Source organism: Harmonia axyridis, chromosome 3 (genome assembly GCF_914767665.1).
Source record: "Harmonia axyridis chromosome 3, icHarAxyr1.1, whole genome shotgun sequence".
Lineage (NCBI taxonomy): Eukaryota > Metazoa > Arthropoda > Insecta > Coleoptera > Coccinellidae > Harmonia > Harmonia axyridis.
In genome coordinates, this window is record NC_059503.1 from 13,650,810 (window position 1) to 13,674,669 (window position 23,860).

Below are 23,860 nucleotides of genomic sequence, written 5' to 3' on the forward strand. Positions count from 1 at the left end.
TTTGGAATAAGCTAGAATATTTTTTTTAATAGTAGGTACCTATTCCGTGGAATTATCACAATTTATTTAGAAAAGTTACACCCTTACAAGGGATATGGTACTGCTACGGTAATATGCATTGAAAAAGTAAGAGTGACGTAAGATCAAAATTTTCCTCAGTTTGTGAGATCTTGCAAATATTAAAAAAAAAAATTTAATTTAATGATGTTCGCTTTTCAAAATAGCAGAACCAACGAACAAACTGATTGCTTATAAAAACGAATTTTTTCTTAGGTAAACTATCCCCTATTTTACCAGATGTTGTAAATGCCAGCAATTGAGATAAATATTTTCTCTGAATACTCAATTCCATGTGGGTTGGGTAGGTAATAGGTCATAAAATTTATTTTTGGGATTTGCCAAATTTTGTCTTGAAAGTATGCAGATAAAACAAAAATGACTTAAATATGGCTTTTTCTTCAAAATTTCTTAAAATATGCAACCTATATACAGTTCTGTGACCCCCAAGAGCGCAATTTCGGCATACTCTTAAAAGCTCCCGACTGTTTTGAAGTACCTACCATTTTAAAATTAATTGTTGATCGAATCATTTTTTACCAGATTAAATGTAGGTACCTACTTTTAATTTATTGAGTCTGTATAGGAAAGGTTACGTTCGAGGTTGTAGGGAAAAAATCAGACCTCCAAAAAATTAGGTACGTAGTTGTTAAACTTTTATGTGAATAGATACTTTTCGGAAATTATCAACTTGAGAATTTATTGAACTAGCGAATAAATAGATGCTAATTCAAGGCTAAAAGAACAAAAAAAATGCAACCCGCTATTGCTTCTTATGGGAAAATTCGCTAGGACTGCTAGGAGCTAGGAAGTACTTATTTTCGTTTTTGAAATTTGTTGTTTCTCTGAATGTTATTTTGAATCTGATATGAAAATATCTTTGTTTCAAAAATATTTATTAATTATGGTATGTTGAAACCAATAGTTGTTTATCAGAAACGAGCGCAAGCGTCATAAGATATAAGATTGATGAAACCGGCTCTGTCTTCTACTCCAATTGTGGTGGTTCCTCCTTTTCCCTTCACGTAAACGTGGGTGATTTGATATCGAGAAACTAAGACAAAAATTCTACAATGGCGACGACAGAAGGTGAGTTCATAAACTAGAAATCATTCGATATGCGAAACAAGAGAGTACTTTCCTTTTTTCCGTATTTTAATATTTAAGGTTATACCTACTTATCAGTTCATGTACGGTACTTAATTAAACAGTGGCGTACTGTTGACTTGGGAGAGTTGAATAGAATTTTGTGATAAAAATATTCTATGTACTAGATTGTAATAATCAGTTCCAACAATTAGCTTTGAAATAGTTCGGGAAAAATATAATTTTTCTTGAAACTTTCGCAGTACAAGTTTTCGGTAGTACGACAAATGCTAATCATATTCCAAACTTGTCGTTTCGATTATTCTGTAGTGGAGATGCTAGAACTAGAGAATTCAATTTATTCATTCTTAAGAAAATAAGTAGAATGTGAAAAAATCGTGAAATCGATTATTAATGTACTAATCGAATAGTCCCACATATTACAGAATACATTACTAGAATCGATTATGTCGAAACCGGATCAACGATTACTTTTCATTTTAATGATCCCGCGAAAATACTCGCAAACTGGATTCTAGCAGGAATCGAATACCTCACGATTAATCGTGGGATTTAACAAATTTTCATCAAATCTCACGATCAAAGATACTAATCTTTGCTCACGATATTTTGAAAACCGCTCTTTCTTCTCAAGCAATTTTTGAAAAATGAATCAGAAAATGATCTTTCGGATTTCAATATCACAATTCCTTAGTTCAATCATCAACAAGTTTATTATTCGACTGTGACTGTACCAAAATAGTTGGTACGCAAATAGATGGTTGTATTTACTGAATATTTTCTTATAAGCGCATAATTTGAATTGCGTAATGTGGGATTTAGGCTTCTCTGATGAAAACGAAGCTAATACAAGTTCTAGCGAACCTAGGACTAAAAGAATTAAACGGTAAGTTTGAAAAAAGAAAATGAAGAATTTAGATCCATTCAAACGTTTTTTAGATATCCTTCAGTCTTTAAAAGGGAATGGATATTGAAATATTCTTGGGTTACAAAGGGAAGAACAAATCATCATTGCCGATGTACCTCTTGCAATTCGGAGTTTTCAGTTGCTCATGGGGGCGAACATGATGTTAGAAAGCACATGAACACAGAGAAACATAAGCAATCTTCTCAAAGTACCCCCGAATCTAAAATTACTTCCTTGCTTAGTGATTTATCTGAAACGAAAATTAAACAAGTTGCTGTTGCAGAAGGTACTTGCAATTATCTGGACTGTCCTAGGCCTTTAACCTGTCAGAAGCTCGTGCGGGTTAAGAAATCTCATTACTGTATTCATTTTGTTGCTGTCAAAAGAACACCATAATCGACTGAGAGGCCTAGGAGTCAAATGTACCGGAGAATTAATTGAAAACCTTAAATAACTCTCTCTTCTCATAAAATAAATCCTTCATTCGGGATAGAAAACATTGAACATTCAATCGTCATACTCAATTTTCAGACATTGAGTTTGTTTTATTCTGAAACTTCTGTAAGATATATTTTCAGTTGGATCAGATGAAACTTATGAATTAGGAAAAGTTATCATTGAGGGGAAAACAAAAATTGTGTATGAAATCAAGAACAATCCCAAAGAATGTATCCTTATGTCCAAGGATCGAATAACCGCTGGTGATGGTGTCAAAGCTCATAATCTCGAAGGAAAAGCTGCAATTTCTACAGAAACCTGCGCAAAGGTGTTCAATCTTTTGAATAAAGTTGGTAAGTCATTTGGTTAATCAATGGAATAATTAATCAGCCCTATTAATAATAACTTTATAGGTGATATTTTAGTTTTAGATGAATATAAATCTATTGTTTATTGTAGGAATTAAAACAGCTTTCATAAAGCAAACGTCCAGTAAAGCTCTACTATCAAAAAAATGTGAAATGATACCTATTGAATGGGTTACACGCCGTTTAGCAACTGGATCATTCTTAAAGAGGCAGCCTGGTGTGCCAGAAGGTTATCGTTTTTATCCACCAAAGCACGAGACTTTTTTCAAGGATGATGCAAACCACGACCCCCAATGGTCAGTCGAGCAAATTATATCAGCTAAATTCAAATTCAATGGCGTTCTTATCGGTGAGTTGACCTTTATGACCCTAAACAAGATGACCCCCTTGACTGTTAATGATGAAATTCACTATTTATTATTTATTGCAATATTGTACATTTTTTTTTCAATCCAAGAGTTATCAGTTTCGTAATTTATATTTTATTAGGTCTTCTTTTATGACTAGAAGGAGTTTGGAATAAATAAATTATTACAGAATTTTCTAATTTGTACAAATGAAGTCTTTTAACTATAATTCTGAAAGACAAATATCTAATCTAGCAATTTGATGTTTTAAGAATTGAATGCAAATTCAATCTAAGCTAAAATACTCAAAATAAAAATAAAGTTTAATAAAACAATTATATTTGTTTTGCTCTAACAAAGATGGAGACAAACTATAATAATATGATTATAGCCAATACATATCAAACTATGTTAGTGAAAATCATGTGATTCAAAAGAGGAAAATCATAAATGGAGTTTCTAAATAAATTTGAATAGCTCGATAATCAGTATAGGTTTTAACTATGTTTCAAATTAATAGTTGTTCATGCAATTGAAAAAATTATTTTCATTGATTCTCAGGCGACCAATAAAAAAAGTTTGAAAGGATTATGGATGAATACTTTTATTTTGCATTTTTTAGGTCCAACGGAAGTTGATATTATGACTAGGACGTCCATCCTGGTATTTGAAGTTTTGGAAAAATTCTGGGCAACGAAAGATTGTGTGTTGGTTGATATGAAAATTGAATTTGGTGTTGATCCAGATGGTAGGTTTATATTTTTATTTATAAGTCCTAAAACATTTAAAATAAAATTGATTAGGTGACATTATTAGTTTTTGAATTGATGTTTATGTGTATCCTTCCAGGACAAATACTGGTAGCAGATGTAATTGATTCAGATAGTTGGAGATTATGGCCTTCAGGAGACAAAAGATTGATGGTAGACAAACAAGTTTACAGGAACCTCACCACTGTAACTAACTCTGATTTGGATACAGTAAGAAGAAACTTCGAATGGGTTGCAAAAAAAATCGATTTTTCAGAGTACCTTATTCCCAACCATCTAGTTGTTATTTTGATGGGAAGTCCATCAGATAAAGAACATTGTGAAAAAATAGAGAAACACTGTCAGTCCTTTGGTCTACAAACGGCAATGAGGGTAACTTCAGCGCACAAAGGAACAGAAGAAACACTGAGTATTGTCAGATATTACGAATCTCTAGGCTTGAAAATAGTGTTTATTGCTGTGGCAGGAAGATCTAATGGATTAGGTCCTGTAGTTTCAGCAAATTCCGCCTACCCAGTAATAAATTGTCCACCAGTTAATTCCGGAAATGTCGATAAAGACATTTGGTCTAGTTTGAACGTCCCTTCTGGTCTTGGTTGCGCAACAGTTGTATATCCAGAAACTGCTGCAATTCATGCTGCTCAAATTCTTGGTTTGGAAAACTTCATTATTTGGGGAAAAATAAGAACAAGGCAATTGGATAATTACGTTTCCCTTACTAAAAGTGATAAAGAATTGGCAGGACAAAAAGCCTTGGTTTGAGATAAAATATATTTTTTTATTACAGATCTATATCAACTATTTTTCAATGGAATATTTTGTATATCGTTTTTTGTAAATAAAGTCATTGTTATTTTCTCAGATAAAATTTATTCATTTAACATAATAATTAAATCGAAAAGCTAAACAAGAACAAGTCAAAATCTGTACATTCAACAGCGGTAATATAAATGATTATCAAAAAAATAAATAAAAAGAATTCATTTAGTCATACTTATATCGACATGAATATTTACACTTAAATAAAACTCTTGCATTTATCAATGAAAAACAGGCTCAAACTAAATTGAAATTCAGTTCATTTTTCTATATTTTAACATATTAGAAGGTGTTGAGTATCTGCTAGTAAACTTATTGAATGTCAATATTCTTAAGTTTATCAGTTCATAGTAGCAAAATTAGTGTATAAATTAGTTTTTTGAAAATGATATTTATGCCAACTAAATTTAATTCGTTCTTTACATGAATTGAATCTGAAAACTGTTTATATATAAAAAAAACTCAAAAAAATGACTGCTACAACTTTTACATTGTTTCATAGCAAAATTGAGTTCATTTGAAGGCAATATATATTTCATTGAGCAGTAAAGCTTTGAATTTTGTTGCTATGAACTGAACTAGTTACTAACCCAGTAGAAAAAATTTAGAAAAACAAATAATTTGGCTATCATAAATTAATATATCTAGTAATGAATTACTTGGTGGATTCACCTTAAATGTTTAAGCAGGGGAAACGGAAGTTCTCAAGACTCGACACTGTTGTTCCTTTTGATAATTCAGGACTCCACTTTCCAATTGTTCCTTGTAAGCGAGCAGTTCCCTTATTCTGTGATAAACAGGATCCTGAGTTCTCATATTAGGATTCCATCTACAATAATAAGCCTTCCACAGTTTTATATGACGTATACTAGCAATTGGAATCAGGATATTCTGGTGATTATTGGCCCAATACAACGGGTTCTTATAGAGATCAAGTTGACTGTTTATATAAGACCAAAGTGATACTGTTTGTTCTTTCAAACGTTCCTGTACCCTTTCCCTTTCACTGTTACATAAGAACGTCCCGAATCTACAAGAATAAAGGTGATCTAAAATAGTGATAAGGAAGTAATCATTGAACTGAAAAGCATTGGGAAATTGTTGTGTGATTTGCCAAACACAGTCAATAAACTGAAGAAACACAGGTGAACGATCAGCATCTGAGTGATGATCATCTCCATGTCCTATTCTTTGTTGACACTTATGTCCAAAAGAGAGCCATTCTTTTTCAATCAATACTTCGAAACCTTTCAAAGTCCTGAAATGAAAAATAGATTATTGAATTTGAAAATGAACTTACTCATAGGCTACTTAGTCAATTTAATGCGAAATTTCCTACACAGTTATTGCTGTATTCTTCCCTATTTATTTCCTTTGATGGGCGTAGATACGGTAGTTTAATTTCTAAAGTATTCTCTCTTCATCAACATTGTAAGTTATGTATTGTTTCAAATATATTAATTTTTTTTTGCATACCGGAATATTTTTTCGGGCTTGACCTACTTATTTCATGAATTTGAATATATCTTTTATATTTTCATTTTAAATGATCAATATCACTAGCCCAATGACAAGCAATAGATCCTCGCTAAATAACTGCATGATGCCAAAAGAGATGAAGTGGGATTGGAGATGCGCAGTGAGACACACAAGGTTTGCTGCTTGAATCTCGATACTTAAATGCACATCCTCATATAACAGAAACACAAATGCAGCAAAAGCCATGTTAAGGAACTTTTTTAATTATCATTAAATTAAACACTCACCTATAATAAGGATCCAGCATAAGCATTGCTAAAGCAGTGAGTTGGGCTGTTCTATCCCAACCATCAGAACAATGTACTAGCACTGAGGTTTTTAAGTTTTCAACTTTATCAGCAATTCTGACAGCACCTGCTAAAATACATTTAATATGCTTCAACCAATAGGTGGATTCAATTCCAGATAACCATTTTGATTCATCAATGCTTGGATAACAGAGTTCTTTCAGCTTACGTAATGATTCCCTCATAACGTGAATGTTGTGAATATCTAGAAAGACCAATTCTGCATTCTGAAATATTATAAAATAAGATATCATAACTTCGGTAAGAGTATCTCTTGAATTTATGAAGAGTATGAATGAGAAAAATTTCATTTCAAGTAAAAGAAGAATAACTAATAAGAAATTTAATAAGTTCTATGAAAATCTATCTTTCAAATGTACTGTAGAAAAACTGAGTAGGCCACTGACATATTTAAAAATACTGCAAATTTTTCATTATGGTTCATTCTTCCTCATACAATATCCACACACTGAAAATCGTCAAACGATTTCAAAGGTATATTACCGAAAATAATTAAATATTAACCTGATAAGCATCTTCGGATTCATAGCCGCCACCTTTGGCTTTATTAGCTATTGCATTGGCACTAGGTCTGGCATCCATTATAAATATTTTATGAGACTGAGCGTTTGCATCCATTATTAGCTGAATATATCTTTCATCCTCTCTACATCTTTTACCACTCACACCTGAATAATATAAATTGAATTAAAATCTATCAGTATATTTGTTTTAGAATCAATTAGATTTAAAAATTGTAATACATTACCAACTAGTGGCTGTGAACATCTTGTAATGGTAGCCTGAGATTCAGGATGGATCCAACTTAATACAGGAACACGACCACGACTCCTGAAACATGCTGAAGCTTTCAGATCATCGTCACTTGCTTGTGTAGGTACAGCCCAAACAGCAGGGTAACTATCGCAGATCTCATAATGTTCATTGATTTTAGTGATTTTCCACATATCATTATTCACACCCATTCTTTTTAATTCAGCTATTGGTTCATAAACAGTCCAACCATTTTCAGAGAATTTTTCATTGTGATCGAATGCAAATAATTTCAATTTATGCGATATTGGAAAAGCATATTGCTGTAATTTCTCAAAAATATCTCTTCTAGAATGATTTTCTTGTTTATGTGCAAAACGTAAATTCCTCATATCTTTACAGAAAATTTCAATACCATAAGCATTTTCTCCTCTCGAAGAGGCTCCTCCAACTTTTTCAATTCTAGATACAACACCTAATGGTACATCAACACTTGGAGACTTATCGACAGAGCAAAAAGTTAGTTTATAATTTGTTACTGTTAGAACTCCTCTAGCAGGTCCATAATATGGACATAAATAAGTTACATCCCTAGACTGACCGATAATTTTTTCTCCAGCTAATAATTGTGGCTCATCAGGCCTATTTAGTACAGTAACATTGGAAGTGGTGGCTTTATCTTTTTCCAAAGTAGAAACTACATTTTCAGTAGAAGTAGAACTTGATGAACAATAACTTTTACTAGGAGATACTTTCCCCCAACTATTCATTGATTCTTGCTTGGTACTGAAGCCACCAGCTTTACTTTCATTTCGGAATAATTCATTAGAATGTTCCATTTTAAAATCTTCAAAATGAAATTTTAATTTTTAATAGTATCTTCTTCTTCTTCTTCTCAAATCACTTATTGGTGATTTAATGGGTTCGCATTTAGCATGTACCCAGATTGGTTTTTTAATAGTAAACAATTCCCTGTCAATTAAGTTGACATCACCTGATAAGAACGTTAGAACTGGCAATCTGTGGATATTAGCCCATTTTTTATTTAATATGTTTTTACATGTAAGATAAAATCCATTCATTATTTGATATCAAGTTAATAATTTAATTGGAATTTTCATTACATGTAAAAACTTTATTTGGTATTCAAGTGAAAGTTCTATGGGGATGTCATCTTTGACAACTAATTTAACCTAAAAGCGTAAATGAAAGTAAACAAAAGGTACTTGACCGCAAAATTCTTGATTTATTTGATAGCTCCCAAACAAATAGTAAAATGTGAAAATCAAAAATGATTCACAGTTCTGGTAAATAGGTGCCATGGTCTTTCTATGGAGCTTCAAATAACAAACAGCAATGAAGCTTTCTTTCTTATTATTTCGACCACCTCATAATATAAATCTTGCTGTATATAAGACCTTTTTCATTATTCTCTTTATAATTCTTGTTATTTCTACGCTTTCTGCATTGTCAGTATATTATTCTGGGATTTCAAGAGATGAGAATTATCATTTTAGCAGAATAGATTTGAATATTCATAATGCTCCAAAAGTTGAATTGCCCTCTTCAGTGGAAACGAAAAGAAGAAATGAAAACTGTACACATTGGGATTGCTTCAATATATATAAATGTGGGCATACAGGACATGATAGAATTGCAGTATATGTTTACCCATTTAAACAATATTTTAGCAAGGATGGTGTTCCTGCAGTTTCTTCTGTTTCAAAGGAATATTTTGAGTTAATTAAGGCTGTAGTGAATTCAAATTATTACACTGTGAATCCACTTGAAGCCTGTCTTTTCTTGACTACAATTGATACTTTGAACCAAGAGAGATTAAATCTTAATGTTACTTCTGCTGCTCTTCATTCCTTACCATAGTAAGTACAATTAATAAGTGACTGTTAAATTTTGTTATATTATCAACAAAACTATTAACTCTTGACTTAAAATTATTTCAGTTGGAATGGTGGGGAAAATCACATAATTTTCAATATGATACCTGGATCTCCTCCTGATATGTCTACTGTTATTGAGTTAGATATTGGGAAAGCCTTAGTAGCAGGAGCAGGCTTTGACACATACTCATTCCGCACAAACTTTGATATTTCTCTACCTCTTTTTAGTCCTTTAGCAAAAGTAGCAGTACTAAATGACATATCCAAGAAAAGGTACATATTAAAAGAATTTTTGGATCTTCTATTAGGTTTTTGTACAAACCTGTCCAAAACTTGTTTATGTGTTTTTTATATTTTCAGGAATTGGTACATCACTTCATCTCAACTAGGTATTGATCCATACTACTTAGATGAACTCCAAAAGCTGTCTTATCAGCATGAAAATTTATTTTTAATATTAGACGCTTGCCATAATCACAATTATACTAGTCGATGCGAGATCAATTCTGGAAAACTTTATTCCTATCCCAAAATTTTAAGAGATAGTACTTTCTGCCTTATATTTCGAGGGGAAAGAATGGGGCAGTTTGCCCTCTTAGAGGCCATGGCTGCAAATTGCATACCGGTGGTTGTAATGAACAGTGTCGTTATGCCATTTAATTCTGTGATAGATTGGAAACGTGCAGTTATCTTTGTGATGGAGGATTATTTAAATACTCTCATTAAAGTTCTGAGTAAGGTATGTGGAGGTTGAATTTGTCACTATGCTTTTGAGATTTTTCAAGTATAAAATCAGAAGTGTAACTTATGTACTTACATTTTTTTTGTAGGTATCAGAAAAACGCATTAATGAAATGAGGAAAAATATAAAATTTTTATACAATAAATATTTCTCCAACATGAAAAAAATTACTTTAACAACTTTGAGTATCCTACAAGATAGAATATATCCCCACTGGTGTAAGATGTATGATGATTGGAATATCCCTTCTTACGAGGTAAAAAAAGTTACAAAACATTATTTCACTGCACAGATTAATGTTTCATGAGAATATCTGTACTCATTCTTGATTTGATATTCTAATATAACAGTTCAATGCTGATTTACATAATTTTGTGAAATAATTTACAGAGAAACAAAAATCCCCTTTTTATGCCCCACACTGCTCCAAAGTCCCATGGTTTTACTGCAGTAATTTTAACATATGATAGGGTGGAAAGTTTATTTACACTTATAAGGAGGCTATCTAAAGTTCCTAGTCTTATGAAAATACTTGTAGTGTGGAATAATCAGAAAAAACATCCACCAGCATGTGAGTACTTATTCTTTTTGGTTTTGATCAATTAATATTTAACGATCATTCAACAAAAACTTTGATACAAAAATGCCTGTTGATCATAATTATTCATTTTATCGAAATGAAATTTTTTTTTTTTTTTTTAACGACTTTATTCTTCAATTAGATACAACAAGGCGACATTTAGCTTGAAGCTACTCTTACATGTTACCTAACAATTTGAATTGGATTGTTTTTCATTTAATTAATGTTTTTTGAAAATGCAGTTTCAGAGTTCCCAAAGGTGCAAAAACCAGTTAAAGTCATAAAAACCCGTGCAAACAAATTATCAAATCGATTTATACCTTATAAAGAAATAGAAACAGAAGCGATTTTACACATAGATGATGATATTGTGATGCTAACAGCAGATGAGTTGGAATTCGGATTTGAGGTTTGGAGAGAATTTCCTGATAGAATAGTTGGTGAGTTATCTTATTGGAGTCGCACTCTTAACAGTTCTGTGCAAACATGAAATATTCTCGATTTTGATAAGTCATGTTCTGTTGTTCCATTATAGCTGAAATTTCGTATAGGTATTCACTTAGGATTGTAAGTGATTCTGTAGGAATTACAATTCTCCTGGTTATATTGTTTATTCATGCTACATTCATTAAAAACAAAATCTGAATTTGCAGACAAAATTGATGACTTTCATTTTACGAGATTTGTCTGAAAAAAAATTGTATTTAAGGTTTTCCATCTCGAACGCATATTTGGAACAATGTTACCAAAAGCTGGAAGTACGAATCTGAGTGGACTAATGAGATATCAATGGTGTTAACTGGGGCAGCTTTTCTCCATAAATATTGGAGTTACATGTATACTAAGAAACTAACACCAGAAGTAAGAGATTGGGTTGATGAAAACATGAATTGTGAAGATATTGCAATGAACTTTTTGGTAGCTAATATAACTAATCAACCTCCAATCAAGGTAAAGTTGACTTTATTTTAACCTACCTACTCTTACTGAATTTAAAATGTATGTTCTTGGGAAATTAGATAGATTCGATTGAAATGATAGTAGGTACTTCTTTCAATTTTGTTTTTTTAGGTTACTCCAAAAAAGAAGTTTAAATGTCCTGAATGTACTAATAACGAGATGCTATCTGCTGATATTGGACATATGGTTGAGAGATCTCAGTGCGTTGATAGATTTGCAAAAATATTTGAGAGAATGCCTTTACAATCCGTTGAATTTCGGGCAGATCCAGTACTTTTCAAGGATCCATTCCCAGAGAAACTGAAAAGATTCAATGATATTGGCAGTTTATAAGCTCAACTCATTCCTTTATGTAAATAATCTATTACTAAATATATATACATTTCATGATTTACTTCCTGTTTTCCTCATTCATGACGTAAATTCAAGAAGTTAGTATAGTATATCCAAAGTCACTTGAACTAGTCCATAAAAACGCTTGGCCAAATATTCCTTTGAAGTGAATACCGCGATACGCTAAATACCAGGGTTTCTTTGAAAGTATTGTTAGACAATAAATTCACTGGCCGCAAAGGAATATCTGGAAACTTGGACATCCCTTGTATGATTGAAATATTCTGGCTTCATCCAAGTGACTTTGGATATACTATACATAATGAATTCATCAAACGAAGATATTTACCTGCCTTCTCTACATCTGATGAGAATGAAATAAAATCTATGCGTAACAAATTAACTGAACAATTAAAAATAATAAAATTTATTGTTTTATATTAATATAAACATGATATATCTAATGGTCTACAATGATGAGTTCATCAATTCCCCAATCTTCATATGAATTATCTGGAAGATACCTTCTTATAATAATAGGAATTTTACGTTCTTTGAGTTCTTTCATAGCAATCTGTAGTGGATCGGTTTCTCCATCTAATTCTACCATAACAGGAGCACACATTGATATTTGTAGAGCTCTAGTCCCCAAAACTCTTGCCCTTTCGTATTTTGTCATATATTTCGATGTAATTCGTTTTTCCTTAGGAACTGCTCCACCAGCTTGACCAGGATTCAATACTTCTATATTCCCGTTTTCGGCTTCAGCTTCTTCCATCTCCTCATCTTCATCAACCTCTTCGGGGTAATCATCGCCAACATCATTGTCTCCCTCAAATTCTTCGTCTGCCATGACTTAATTTAGTTACTTTTCGTTAACAGCAATAAGTCTTATGGAATTAAAAGTTACAGCCAAGAGAGTATTAGAGAGACTCTTGATTTTTAAGAAGAACTGTATTTCCAAAGATACAATAAATCTTATTCAATTTTATATTCTAAAACTACTCTGTTTTATATTTTAACTCATTTCCCTACATTTTAGAACGCATAACCTATAATAACACTAAAATAATTTTGAAATTGTGTCATAGAAGCATATTATTTTTTTTTTTTCACTCTATCACACTGTTATAAATGATTCAACTATCAAAGTATATTTGGGTACTTTTTTCTGTTTTTTTGCTCAGAAAGCAAAGATTATGTTACCTTAAAAAAATAAACCATCAAGTAAATAAGTTAGCAAATTTTAGAAAATGGATATTCATTCCAGCTAACCTCGTTGGTGTCGCTGCAAACGTCGACAATATGGCGGTTACAATTGGGATAACGGATGTTGATCTCATCTTTATTCGTGGCCTACGCTAATTAAGATGGCCTGGAGTTTTTTTTTTTTGAATATTACGAATAACTATGTTCAAAACTCTCACTTATGTATAATTGTGTTAATTGATCGCAAATTTATCATTAAATTTTCTTGTTCAAATAGAACTGTGGATTCGATCGAAATAAAATTTTGCAGATTGCAGATGTAAAATCTTCGTACAACATTTTATGTTGATTGCGTGACCAGAAGAAGAGAAAATTGAAGATGATCAGATTATCACAGAACACTCATTTATTTGAAAATTCAAAGTTGACCACTGTCCCTTTTCAAAGTTGAAGGGAATGGAACAAATTGTAAGTGTCCTTTCTACTCAATACCATCAAATTTTTATTCGAAACATTTTTCCATAAAATGTTTCCTTTTCGTGATTTTTAACTTAAAAGAATTCATCCGGCATAAGCAGGTTATTCATGTACAAAGTTTAATTTTGTTGTGTATATTTGAAAAAATAACCAGTTTTTTTTACAACTTCTCTCTAGCCTTATTCCATCAGTGGTCCCGGGATGAAACTTTAATATCTCCTGAGAGAGGGAGCACCCCAAAAATCTGCTGAGAATGCCTTGACAAACCTTGAATAATTTTGTATTATTTTTAATTAACTGAATGATCTTCAGACTGCAAATGTGACTGGAATTGTATGGAACAGTAATATTGTGCTTTGTTAGCTTGCATCCCAGCATTTCTTATTTCCTGATTAGGTATTTTGAAACAAAATTCGTGAATTGTCTATGGCATATTAATGATAATAATAAAATTGACAGGATTCTCATTTGATCTGAAAGTATCACAAAAATGATGGGGATCACGTCACAAAAATTTAATTCAGATAGAAATAAGTAGTTAACTAACTTATCGCAAATTTTAGTAGGGTCAATGCAGTTTTTCAGTCTCACTAGCGCATTTTCTTTACCACAACTCTAATTCTGTTTTCATCAAACTACAAACGATACTTTTATTTGGAGTTTTAATATGAGTTCTGCCTGCAACCAAAGCCATGTTTTCTCTATAATTCAAATTGCAATTTTAATGAAATACATTAAGTTGTACATACAGTACAGACAATTTTACAATGCGAATAACTCAGTTCAGTTCTTTGGCAACTGCAGTTTGGAAATTGCATGACACGAAAGATGCAAATGAATGAAAATATGTGGCAAGTAGTTGCCGATGACGTAGCAAAAATCACAGATGGCAGAACAAGGGACGACAAAGTGGATAGATAAAGGAAAATAATAAACTTCGGACGTAGACGTGCTCGTAAAGCAATAAAAGTAATCATTTTGAAAGCGATAATAAATTCATAAACCGTTAAAGGGTTCATCTTTATGGAAAAATGGCTTTCCAATATTCCTTTTTTCGAATTTCCGAGCCCCAACTGCTACTATTCAATTCTTTATGAACAGCACCATCTATGGAAGGAAAGGATAGTTTGGCTAATCCAAAATTCGTGCCGCCGAAATTTTAATTAACCCTAATCAGTGGATACTTTTAAACTTCTTTGTTATCTGATAACATGATCATATCTTAAACGATCAATTTCGGTTCATTTTGGTTGCACGATAAATCACAAACTAAAATCCAAGATATGAGCGGTAGATCAAGGTTTTTGAAACCTTCAGTGAGGTATATCTAAGATGCATAGAATACCTGGTGTGTCTACCTGTAAAACTTTCAGACAAAACGGGAGATTTTTCAGATTTATCCCTACTTGTTTTCGAGGGATCGCGGTCTGTTTCAGATGGCGCATACATCGTTTACATTTGACATCTCTCTCAATTCTCGACTCTTGTGAACCAAGGGCGTAGTTTTTTTTTTCTTGGTGGGGGATTATCGAAAAAAAAATTTTTGACGCAACTTTTATTCATATCTGTAATGTTAGAAAAAGAAGTTTGATAATGAAGTTTGAACCAAATTACTCGAAATAATTTATTTTGTTACTAATTCGGTTGTTCTTACCTTATACTGGGTGTTCTCAAATTAGAGTTACGAAGGAAAATGAGAAATAACTTGAATAATTTTGAGAAAAAAAAGTTTTCAGAATATGAGCCCACAAACGCCTTGCTTTCAATATATAGGTTGTTTCTAGTGTGTCGTACAGTTTATCAAATATTTATTAACCTTCGCTACAGATTGGGCAAATAAATACCAAAAATTATAATTGATACATTCATTAGAGCTTACTAGCTGAATATTTATAATAATTTGGATTTTCTTGAGGATTACTAGAGATTTTTTCTAGAAATCTATAGCAGATATGACAAAACTATAACAAACCAAAAAGTGTAGTACTGGACGAATTGTTCTTTTCTACATTTTTCTAAACTAACAGCCATTCACCAAAATATAGTTTTGGAGGAAGGAAGCAGGCATCCTTCCAGAAAAAATATCACTCTGTAGATTTGCATTCAAAATTAGCATATCAAATGGTGAAAACTTTAAACTGGAATATCTATGGCCAATTCAAATTAAATATCTTGTGAAGGGAAGGTTATACGAGAAAAAACTTAAACTTTAACACATGTATCTCAAAACAAAACGTTATAGGACTTTTTTTCTTAAAATGATCTGGAAATCTGTCATTTTCATTTGTATCTCCAATTTAGGAACACCGTGTGATTACCCCCAGTATCCCCCTATTTCTACGCTCTTGTCGTGAACTTTGAGTATAGAACAATAATATTTTATATTCTATGGTCTGTCATTATATTCCATTCATTTGATTGGAAATTTGATATGAACTGAATTGTAATTTATTGTGAATGTTTGCAGTGTCTAAAATCAGTATTTCCTTTTTAAACGGCACCAAGCAGATAGCGGAAATTCGAAAATTCTTGAAGAGCGCCTCCTTACAGAACTCTGGTGAAGCAGACCACCAAAGCAACAGGTGGGTCTCCCAAAAAGTCTGAAACAAAATCGAATCAGTAAACACACCAGGTATTCTATGCATCTTAGGTATATCCCAAAAAGTAAATAGAAGAATTTGAAATAAGAACAGCGCTTTTAAAACTCCACCATAGAAAATTATAAACTAAAACAAGACAGCTATAACGGACCATAAAAAAGGATCACATAGAAATTCTTAACGTCCATAGAATGCGTTCTCATAAATCAAGACAGGAATCCCTAGCAACTGCCAATTATTATTTGTCTCGTACATCTAAGTATGCGATAAGCCGATCTGGTGATTGAGATATAACTAAATTTAATAATTAATATGGAATGGTTGGTGATAAGATCGTCGAGCCATGGAGGACAATTGTGTTGGCGGTTGGTCTACCCAGATCCAATATGGCCAGCTTCCGGCATTAAGTTTCCTAAACAGGAGCGCACGTATCTTGAATCCAAAGAGGCCGACATTTTCAAACGCAGCTTCTGATGCCTCGCTGATGTTCTAATACGTAGATCGGTATATTTATAGAAACATGATCTCAAACATGTAAGGATATATTCATTTTCTGTATAACGAAACGCAAAAGGAATTATTTATGTTCGACTGTCTTTGTAATATTTCCCAGACTCAGAGCAATTCATTGCTCTCGATAGAACATTCGTTGGACTCTCTCTCAAAGATTTTTCATTTAACTAATTGAACATACATTCGATGTTTGTTTTAGTATAATTTTATTACGAATTATGAGTTCCTGTTTACCCATAGAGTAATAAACTAAACATAGAGTAATGAACATAAGTAGGGGGAGTATAAGCAAATTTTTACATGTCCCCAACATGGTTAGATTACGTTGTCAGATTGTGATATATTTTCAAATCCAAAATTTGACTATATCGTTATGAATATATATTATATTGGATGAAATATATTTATTTGAGTGATTCCCGATTAAATATGCAAATTTGAATATTTGAAATCCGATGTTTTGCTAATTTTCGAATTTATAATAAGCAGAATATTTATTATTTTCTGTATCTACCTGCTGAAATCCAAGGTTTGGCAACTTTTGCTCTCCTAGTGTCATCGGTTGTTTTCCGTCGTTTGGCGTGCTCAAAGTTTGTTTTCTGCATTTCTGATATATTGAGGTATTTATTTCAATATATTTTGAGTTAATATGAGACGTGTGATTAACCATGGGACATAAGAAGTGAGTTCTTTGTGGAGAAACTCCCGAATTGAGTGAAATATCGTATCACTCATGTTTTCATTTCCACGCGCTTCATGTCAAATTTGATAGTTGATGTTGGGGACAAAATTTGCTCACTGAAAATGACATAATTGCTCCCTCTCTATCTATGTTTATTACTCTGAGTATTAACCTAATGATCTTAATTATTTCTACTGCTTAGGTTTTCATTTTAAATGAAAATGAGGTAAATTTTCACTATTGGAATCATTTTGATGCATTTCAAGGTTACTAGTGATCGACCAGCTCGAGTTTTGTGTGATCTTTGAATGCCTTGAAACCTAAGTCTTTATGCAAAATAAGTACGTATGGATGTTAGCACATTATACAAAAAATGAATATTTATTTATTCTGTGGGTAGTAATTTTTGCTTCAACGCGTCTTAATGCATGTATTGTCATAATTGTTAGTCAACGAAAAACATTTTTGATGGAAAGAATATAGTAAACAAAATGCATACCTGCATCTACCTAATTATACGACATATTATATTGCGCGCATAATAGAGGGCGTGGAATAAATTTCTCTACAAATTAAACATTAGTATGATGATAATGATCAATATTATGCATCAATTGTATAGCCGTTGGAAGATTTCAGTGTTTGTGTCTTCCGCGCCGCTTCGAATTTCAAAAAAATGATTGTGTATTAATTGTCCCATAGATATTAAAATATCGAGGTGCAACTTTGATCTCTGATTGTGTTCGGAATTTTTCGATTTAGGAGATTTCTCAATTTTTGCGATATCTGCCTTGTCGGCATTCATCAAATGGAATATTATTCCTAACGTACTAAAATTAAAATAAATTCCACTTACGTTTGCAGAACATCTCAAAGTATTGAAGTTGTATTTTGAATCTGAACGTATATTTCTCTAATTTACTCTAAATAAATTTGTAATAATGTGTTTGTCCATTATCTATACACCCCAACACGTCTCGGCATTGATGCAATAAGATGGTCTATTTCTTCTTGAGGTATACTATCCCAAGTTTCCTGTACTTCATGTCTCAGAACCGCCAAAGTTCGTGGATGGAGTAAATTTCCGAGCCTTCTACCCATGATGTCCTAAACATGCTCTATAGGCGAAAGATCAGGGGATCTGGGCGGCCATGGCAAAAGATTCACATGAGTCGCTTCGAAAAAGTTAAACTAACTCTGGCAACATGAGGTCGAGCATTATCTTGCTGAAATATTGGATTTTCGAGCCGGTTTAGGTTAGGGAGAACATATGGCTCCACTATTTCTGGAAGGTAACGCAGCTCTGTCATACCATAACGCATACTGTTTGCTGTACATGACGCTCAACATCAAACTGAGGTTCACGTCTTTCTCCCCAATGTCGTCTAACCCTTCTTTCGCCATCATGTGCACCCAAGGAGAATCGAGATTCATCAGAAAAGATGACCTGATGCCATTCCACATTCCAATGTTGATATTCTCTGCATCACTGTCATCGTTATGCTCAACCGTCAGAGGTAACACAATATGGGTAGATAATGCTGCAGTCCAAAAGACCTTATCCGGCGGTAAACCGTTAGGATAGTTACAGGATGGCCTTGTTCTTCTAACTACTCATCAGCCAAAGATCGAGTTGTCGCAAATCGGTCTCTAATGGCTATAAGTCTTAGACGTCGATCTTGAACTTCATTGGTGCCCCTTCGACGTCCGGTGCCTACTGTTCTTCGATTTTGGGCATTATCAAACCACGCTTGACAACATCTCATAACAGTAGTTGGATTTCTGTTCGTATGGTTAGCGATTTCTCGAAATGACAACCCCGCCTCCCGTAGACCAATAATTCGACTTCTTTCAAATTCACTTAGCTGGCGATAAATTCCTCTAGACATTTTAAAAACAATTAAACATCAACTTTGAATCTCCTCGAACAGCTGGTTTGTTGTAAAATTTAAAAAATTACAGAAAACGACTACAATAATTAAGAAACAAAAATTGTTTCCATGAAAAAACCTTCACGATTTTTTTCTCCAAATTAATCATATACTCTTTGCTATACTATATATGTTTTACCAAAAAAGAAATTAAAATTTACTTAAACCTTCTGGGGTGTTGCAGTTTCTTTGTCAGTTAGTATATTTCGAATTCTTCACTTGTGATTTGTGTTCATCATTATTTTGATAATTGTTTTCTTCAGATATACTCGAAATTGCTTTAAACATTATTAAAGATTCCACGGAAAAGAGTGCGGCTGTTTTAACTTATGCTTCTGTCTGAAGTTCTCCTTTATTTATTCTCCTTATTTTTTTCACATATTTTGTAAAAAATGAGAAAAAAGGAAATTACACGTTTTATTGTAACTCATTGAGTTCTTTAGGAAATCGTATTTTTCTCTTCCCTTTTAAAGATCATTCGAAAATCTCCCCTTTTCGAATAAACCGTTGGACTTTTTGTGAACAGCAATAATGGATCATTATTGCCATTCTCTAAAGCCACATTTCATACTGAAAAATACCTTCAAGCTCATTTTAATTTGTCATAATCACGTAAGAAGACCAGCAGGAACATCGTAGGCTGATCTTACTGAATATCAAGTGTTGTAATCAAGAGGTCGAACAAAGAAAGGTTGAACACGACTCCCGTAGACAATATCAAAGAACCACCGGGAAAAATTGGACATTAGTACACGTGACACTGACCGAACGGCAAGAGCGGACAAGATAAGATTTGAGATCTGCAGGAGTTCTGACTCGGCTTTAGCGTTAATTTGCTCAGCGCCTCGAACGAGTTGGCGCATACTTGCACCAGGTCTAGAAAGTGCTAAAACTAGTAGGATGTGATATACTACCTCGGATAAATGCATATTTGTAATAGTTTTCGCGCTATCTTGGCTTATACATTGATACAAAATGCAGTGGTGGAGTTAATGGGTACATGCTAAGCAGTTGAGCAGCAATTCATTAGAGAAGCTTTTGGTAATTGGGTACAGAAGGATAGATAGATAATTTACTTCATTTCATTAGCTAAATGAGAGATGAAATAACGCAAACTAAAGAACTCAAATTAGAAATTTTTCAGAATCGAAATAATCTCCACTGTTGTAAGGTACCAAATGAATTAACATTTTCTTAAAAACTTTATTAAAGCTATATAGCATTTCGTATAATTAGGTTGCTTATTGAATATTCTAATACACATATAATAAGACCTTTTTCACTCAAGGCTAACCTATGATAGGGATAAAATAAATCTTGAGTTCTTGTATTATAATAATTATGGCTAACTCTCATATCAAACTTATCTTTATTTTTTAAAACAAACATTCATAAATATACAAAGCATATAACATCATTATATTTCTGAATTTGCCTCTGCATGAATCCCTGTATCTACTTCATTTTGCATATATTTAGTCCTAATAATTCTTTACCTACCGAGTTATAAATACTGATTGGGCTCTAGAGTTTCCACCCCAGAAAATGATTCCAAATCTAATGACTGATTCACAATTTGCATGATATAATATTTTCAAAGTAACATCATTCATGTACTGAGCAACAACCCTGATTCCATAACCAATACTGGCTAATCTTACACATATAATTTATATGTATCTCCCAAACAAGAAATTCATCTATTTGTATGCCTAGGAATTTTGTACTTTATACAGGTTTTATTACGTTATTTTCAAGAGTAATACTGTTTGGCGTAGATGTTTGTGATTATGATTGTGAAATAACACTAAAGTTGTTTTTGAAGTATTTATTACTAGACTCTGTTGGTGTCATCAACGTAATTAGTGATGAGATATTTATGCAATGACAATGGCAGATCATTTATGTAGATTATAAACAGGATCGGTCCAGCAAGTCTTCCCTGAGCTATACCAACATCAATAAAAAAAACTTCAGATTTTACATTATTATCAACAAAACCCTGTTGAGGAACTATGATTATTTTTATAAAAAAGTGGGTCTAGTGATTTTGTGGTTATTTATTGAATGAGACGATGAAGTTGTACTTTATCTTTGAGAGCGTTTTTTATCGTCTTGTGCAATATAACATTTTTTTCTACAGCAAAACTCAAATTCAGGTGAAAAATAAAATTCCAAAGAAAATTGTAATTTATCGCATAAAAATCGCAACTGTTCGGGATTTAGGTTTCTGTTTCCAGCATAAATTTAGAAGATAAAAAATGTTACAAAATGGCGAAGGCGCAAACTATTTTAATGAAAAATTTAATTGAGTAGTAAATGAACTAACAGTGCCGTGTGTAATTATTTCGTTTTAAAATTCAAGTCACTTGATCGAATTTTTTTTTTTTTTGTTAATATGTAGCTTTTCGTAAGTGATTGCACAAGTGCATCAAAATTAGCGATAATTTTGCTTGACAGCGTGTTGTCTTAAAAACTGCATGAGTTCATTCTCCAAAAATGAAAATGACCGAATGCAGTTTTTCAAAGAAAACACGCTGGAATGCGAAATTATCCGGTCATTTTGATGCACGAGTGTAATTCGGGGGAATATTTCCCGAATAAACTGTTACATTACTTGTCAAACTGATTTAGAATGGAATTGCCATAGATTCGAACTGTGTAAGATGCATAGAAACTATGCATCTATGAACAGAGCAATTATCGCAGTGCTGTTTCGTTTCCTACAATGCAATTATATCGGTGTAATTTTCGATAATTGTTCTCCATATACATAGAATTTTTGACAGGAGGGAAATATTCGTTTTAGTTTATTTTCTGAATTTCTGATATTATAAGGAATTTATCTCAAGTTAATATGAAACTTTGATTCACTATGGGACATAAGAAGTGTTTTCTTTTTGGAGAAACCCGCAAATTGAGTGAAATATTTGATAGTTCATGTTGGAGACAAAATTTGCTTATTGAAAAAGACGTATGCTCCCTCTATCTATGTTTATTACTCTGAGATTCCTTCGAATTCTGACCTTTAGCTCGTTCATTTTACGAATATGTTCATTTCCTGATCACACATGGTTTCTCCCAGCCCAAAGTCCTACTCTGTCTCCTCAATTTCAAACATAGGCATTCGAGATCCATGCTTGCTTCGCCAACGGTGCACAGAAATAACACATTTACCACTTCGTATGTGTGTTTAGGTGATGTTTATAAATTAGAATTTAGGAATGCATTAAACGTGGCAAATTACAAGCCTCCATTTGTCCTTTTCTCGTCAAATGGACGGTCTAACAGGGAATTTCACAAATGTTGGGGTTTTTACCCTCTGTGGAATCTCGAGAGATGTTTCCTTGCCGACGATTTGTTTCAGTTTGTGTGCAATCCCAGTCCTCCTACGAATCATTCACAATGAATGATGAAATTAAGAGTTATTAAAGCTATTATTATCAATACAATTAGAGTTGAGGTGAATACCTATAAACCCCAATAAGCTAACATAAGAAAATTAAAGAAATTCAATGTACCAGGTTTTTCACCATAATTTGACTCCACCTTTAACTTTTTTACTAAATGTGGTACAAAATAGTAATTTACGTAACAAGTCCGGAAAATAGGGTTTTTTGGACGAATACACAAAAATCACAGACTCTCATAAAGTGAAAAACTTTTTCCGCTTCTGTGTAGTGCATATTCGATGAATATTTCCATTCAATGACATATATCGTCATATATCGTTGACAACGAGATAACTCAAAAAAGGGCATTTTGAATTATCGCAGCCTTCCACTTGAAAACTGATTACTTAGCTTGCAAGGTGATCCTTAAAATTTGAAACTCTGTGGTACTCAGAATAAGAGAAATAGGCCAAACATATGTTATAGATTCGAAATCAGGGGAAAAAGAGCTAGTCAAATATAGAAAAATAAACAGGGTGTCTCATTTGAGAAAATGAAGTTGCAATCAATATGTTGCCCACCCTTTATATATTTCGTTTTGTGAAATAATTTTAAAAAACACTAGTCGATTTCGTGAAACTTTTGTAGAAACCATATTTTTGTACCTCTTTCAGTAACAAAATTAAAGGGGGGGGGTCAAATTATGGTGAAAAACCCGGTACACTTTCCCAAAATAAAGATAAATAAATGAATGAATACAAAAAAGAATTGAGTTATTTAAAAAATATAATTAACATGAATTCAGCACCAGTCACTATTTAGACATCTGTTACTTTTGAAGCTATAATCTTTTGACATTTGGTAAATGAAAATTACGCCATTATTAATAATGGAACGATTCTCGCTTCAACAACGCACTGAAATTGTGATTTAACACCTTTTGACTGTTTTCTTTGGAGCCACGTGAAAGATAAGGCATATTCCAATGCTCCCCAATCAGGGCCGTAGCTAGAAATGAATTTAAGGTAGGGCAATGAAGGTTACAGGTAGGGCAGAAGTAAAAAATTGTACTCGATGTGATCTGATGAATCAATTTTCATCGTACCTACTTTTGAGTGTATGGTAGTATG

The 23,860-nt window shown here is 32.7% G+C and overlaps 4 protein-coding genes across 5 annotated transcripts; 2 read left to right on the forward strand and 2 right to left on the reverse strand.

The window, feature by feature from the left end:
- Positions 1-987: 987 nt before the first annotated feature.
- LOC123676511 (multifunctional protein ADE2) lies at positions 988-4,857 on the forward strand. 2 transcript variants are annotated; one of them, XM_045612423.1, is made up of 6 exons: positions 1,776-2,050; positions 2,104-2,357; positions 2,650-2,862; positions 2,969-3,226; positions 3,847-3,972; positions 4,074-4,857. In XM_045612423.1, exons 1-6 carry the CDS (start codon positions 1,974-1,976, stop codon positions 4,754-4,756), a joined length of 1,611 nt encoding a protein of 536 aa, XP_045468379.1. In that variant the 5' UTR covers positions 1,776-1,973; the 3' UTR covers positions 4,757-4,857. The 2 variants fall into 2 exon arrangements, with proteins under 2 accessions (XP_045468380.1, XP_045468379.1); XM_045612424.1 differs by lacking the exons at positions 1,776-2,050; positions 2,104-2,357 and adding an exon at positions 988-1,146.
- On the reverse strand, positions 4,845-8,483 carry LOC123676508 (myotubularin-related protein 2-like). Its single transcript, XM_045612418.1, has 5 exons — positions 8,377-8,483; positions 7,409-8,291; positions 7,165-7,328; positions 6,580-6,866; positions 4,845-6,071 (listed from the first exon to the last, which is right to left on the reverse strand). The coding sequence occupies exons 2-5, from the start codon at positions 8,250-8,252 to the stop codon at positions 5,495-5,497; spliced, it is 1,872 nt and encodes a 623-aa protein (XP_045468374.1). The 5' UTR covers positions 8,253-8,291; positions 8,377-8,483; the 3' UTR covers positions 4,845-5,494.
- Positions 8,484-8,623: 140 nt separating this feature from the next.
- Positions 8,624-11,987, forward strand: LOC123676507 (exostosin-2). Its single transcript, XM_045612417.1, has 8 exons — positions 8,624-9,293; positions 9,375-9,584; positions 9,672-10,050; positions 10,142-10,309; positions 10,444-10,624; positions 10,876-11,073; positions 11,343-11,584; positions 11,705-11,987. Exons 1-8 carry the CDS (start codon positions 8,770-8,772, stop codon positions 11,924-11,926), a joined length of 2,124 nt encoding a protein of 707 aa, XP_045468373.1. The 5' UTR covers positions 8,624-8,769; the 3' UTR covers positions 11,927-11,987.
- A 350-nt stretch (positions 11,988-12,337) lies between these two features.
- On the reverse strand, positions 12,338-12,992 carry LOC123674800 (DNA-directed RNA polymerases I, II, and III subunit RPABC2). The gene has a single exon (XM_045609888.1). The coding sequence runs from the start codon at positions 12,777-12,779 to the stop codon at positions 12,387-12,389; it is 393 nt and encodes a 130-aa protein (XP_045465844.1). The 5' UTR covers positions 12,780-12,992; the 3' UTR covers positions 12,338-12,386.
- Positions 12,993-23,860: the final 10,868 nt, after the last annotated feature.

Bases quoted from the DNA above. Each gene is read 5' to 3' on its own strand.
- LOC123676511 (XM_045612423.1), top strand. From the start codon at position 1,974: ATGTGGGATTTAGGCTTCTCTGATGAAAACGAAGCTAATACAAGTTCT. The intron at 2,051-2,103 runs GTAAGTTTGAAA...AACGTTTTTTAG, and splicing joins AGGACTAAAAGAATTAAACG to ATATCCTTCAGTCTTTAAAA. The intron at 3,227-3,846 runs GTGAGTTGACCT...TGCATTTTTTAG, and splicing joins ATTCAATGGCGTTCTTATCG to GTCCAACGGAAGTTGATATT.
- LOC123676508 (XM_045612418.1), bottom strand. From the start codon at position 8,252: ATGGAACATTCTAATGAATTATTCCGAAATGAAAGTAAAGCTGGTGGC. The intron at 7,329-7,408 runs GTAATGTATTAC...TATATTATTCAG, and splicing joins ATGTTCACAGCCACTAGTTG to GTGTGAGTGGTAAAAGATGT. The intron at 6,072-6,579 runs GTGAGTGTTTAA...TTTTCATTTCAG, and splicing joins ATGCTGGATCCTTATTATAG to GACTTTGAAAGGTTTCGAAG.
- LOC123676507 (XM_045612417.1), top strand. From the start codon at position 8,770: ATGAAGCTTTCTTTCTTATTATTTCGACCACCTCATAATATAAATCTT. The intron at 10,051-10,141 runs GTATGTGGAGGT...TTTTTTTTGTAG, and splicing joins TCATTAAAGTTCTGAGTAAG to GTATCAGAAAAACGCATTAA. The intron at 10,625-10,875 runs GTGAGTACTTAT...TTGAAAATGCAG, and splicing joins GAAAAAACATCCACCAGCAT to TTTCAGAGTTCCCAAAGGTG.
- LOC123674800 (XM_045609888.1), bottom strand. From the start codon at position 12,779: ATGGCAGACGAAGAATTTGAGGGAGACAATGATGTTGGCGATGATTAC.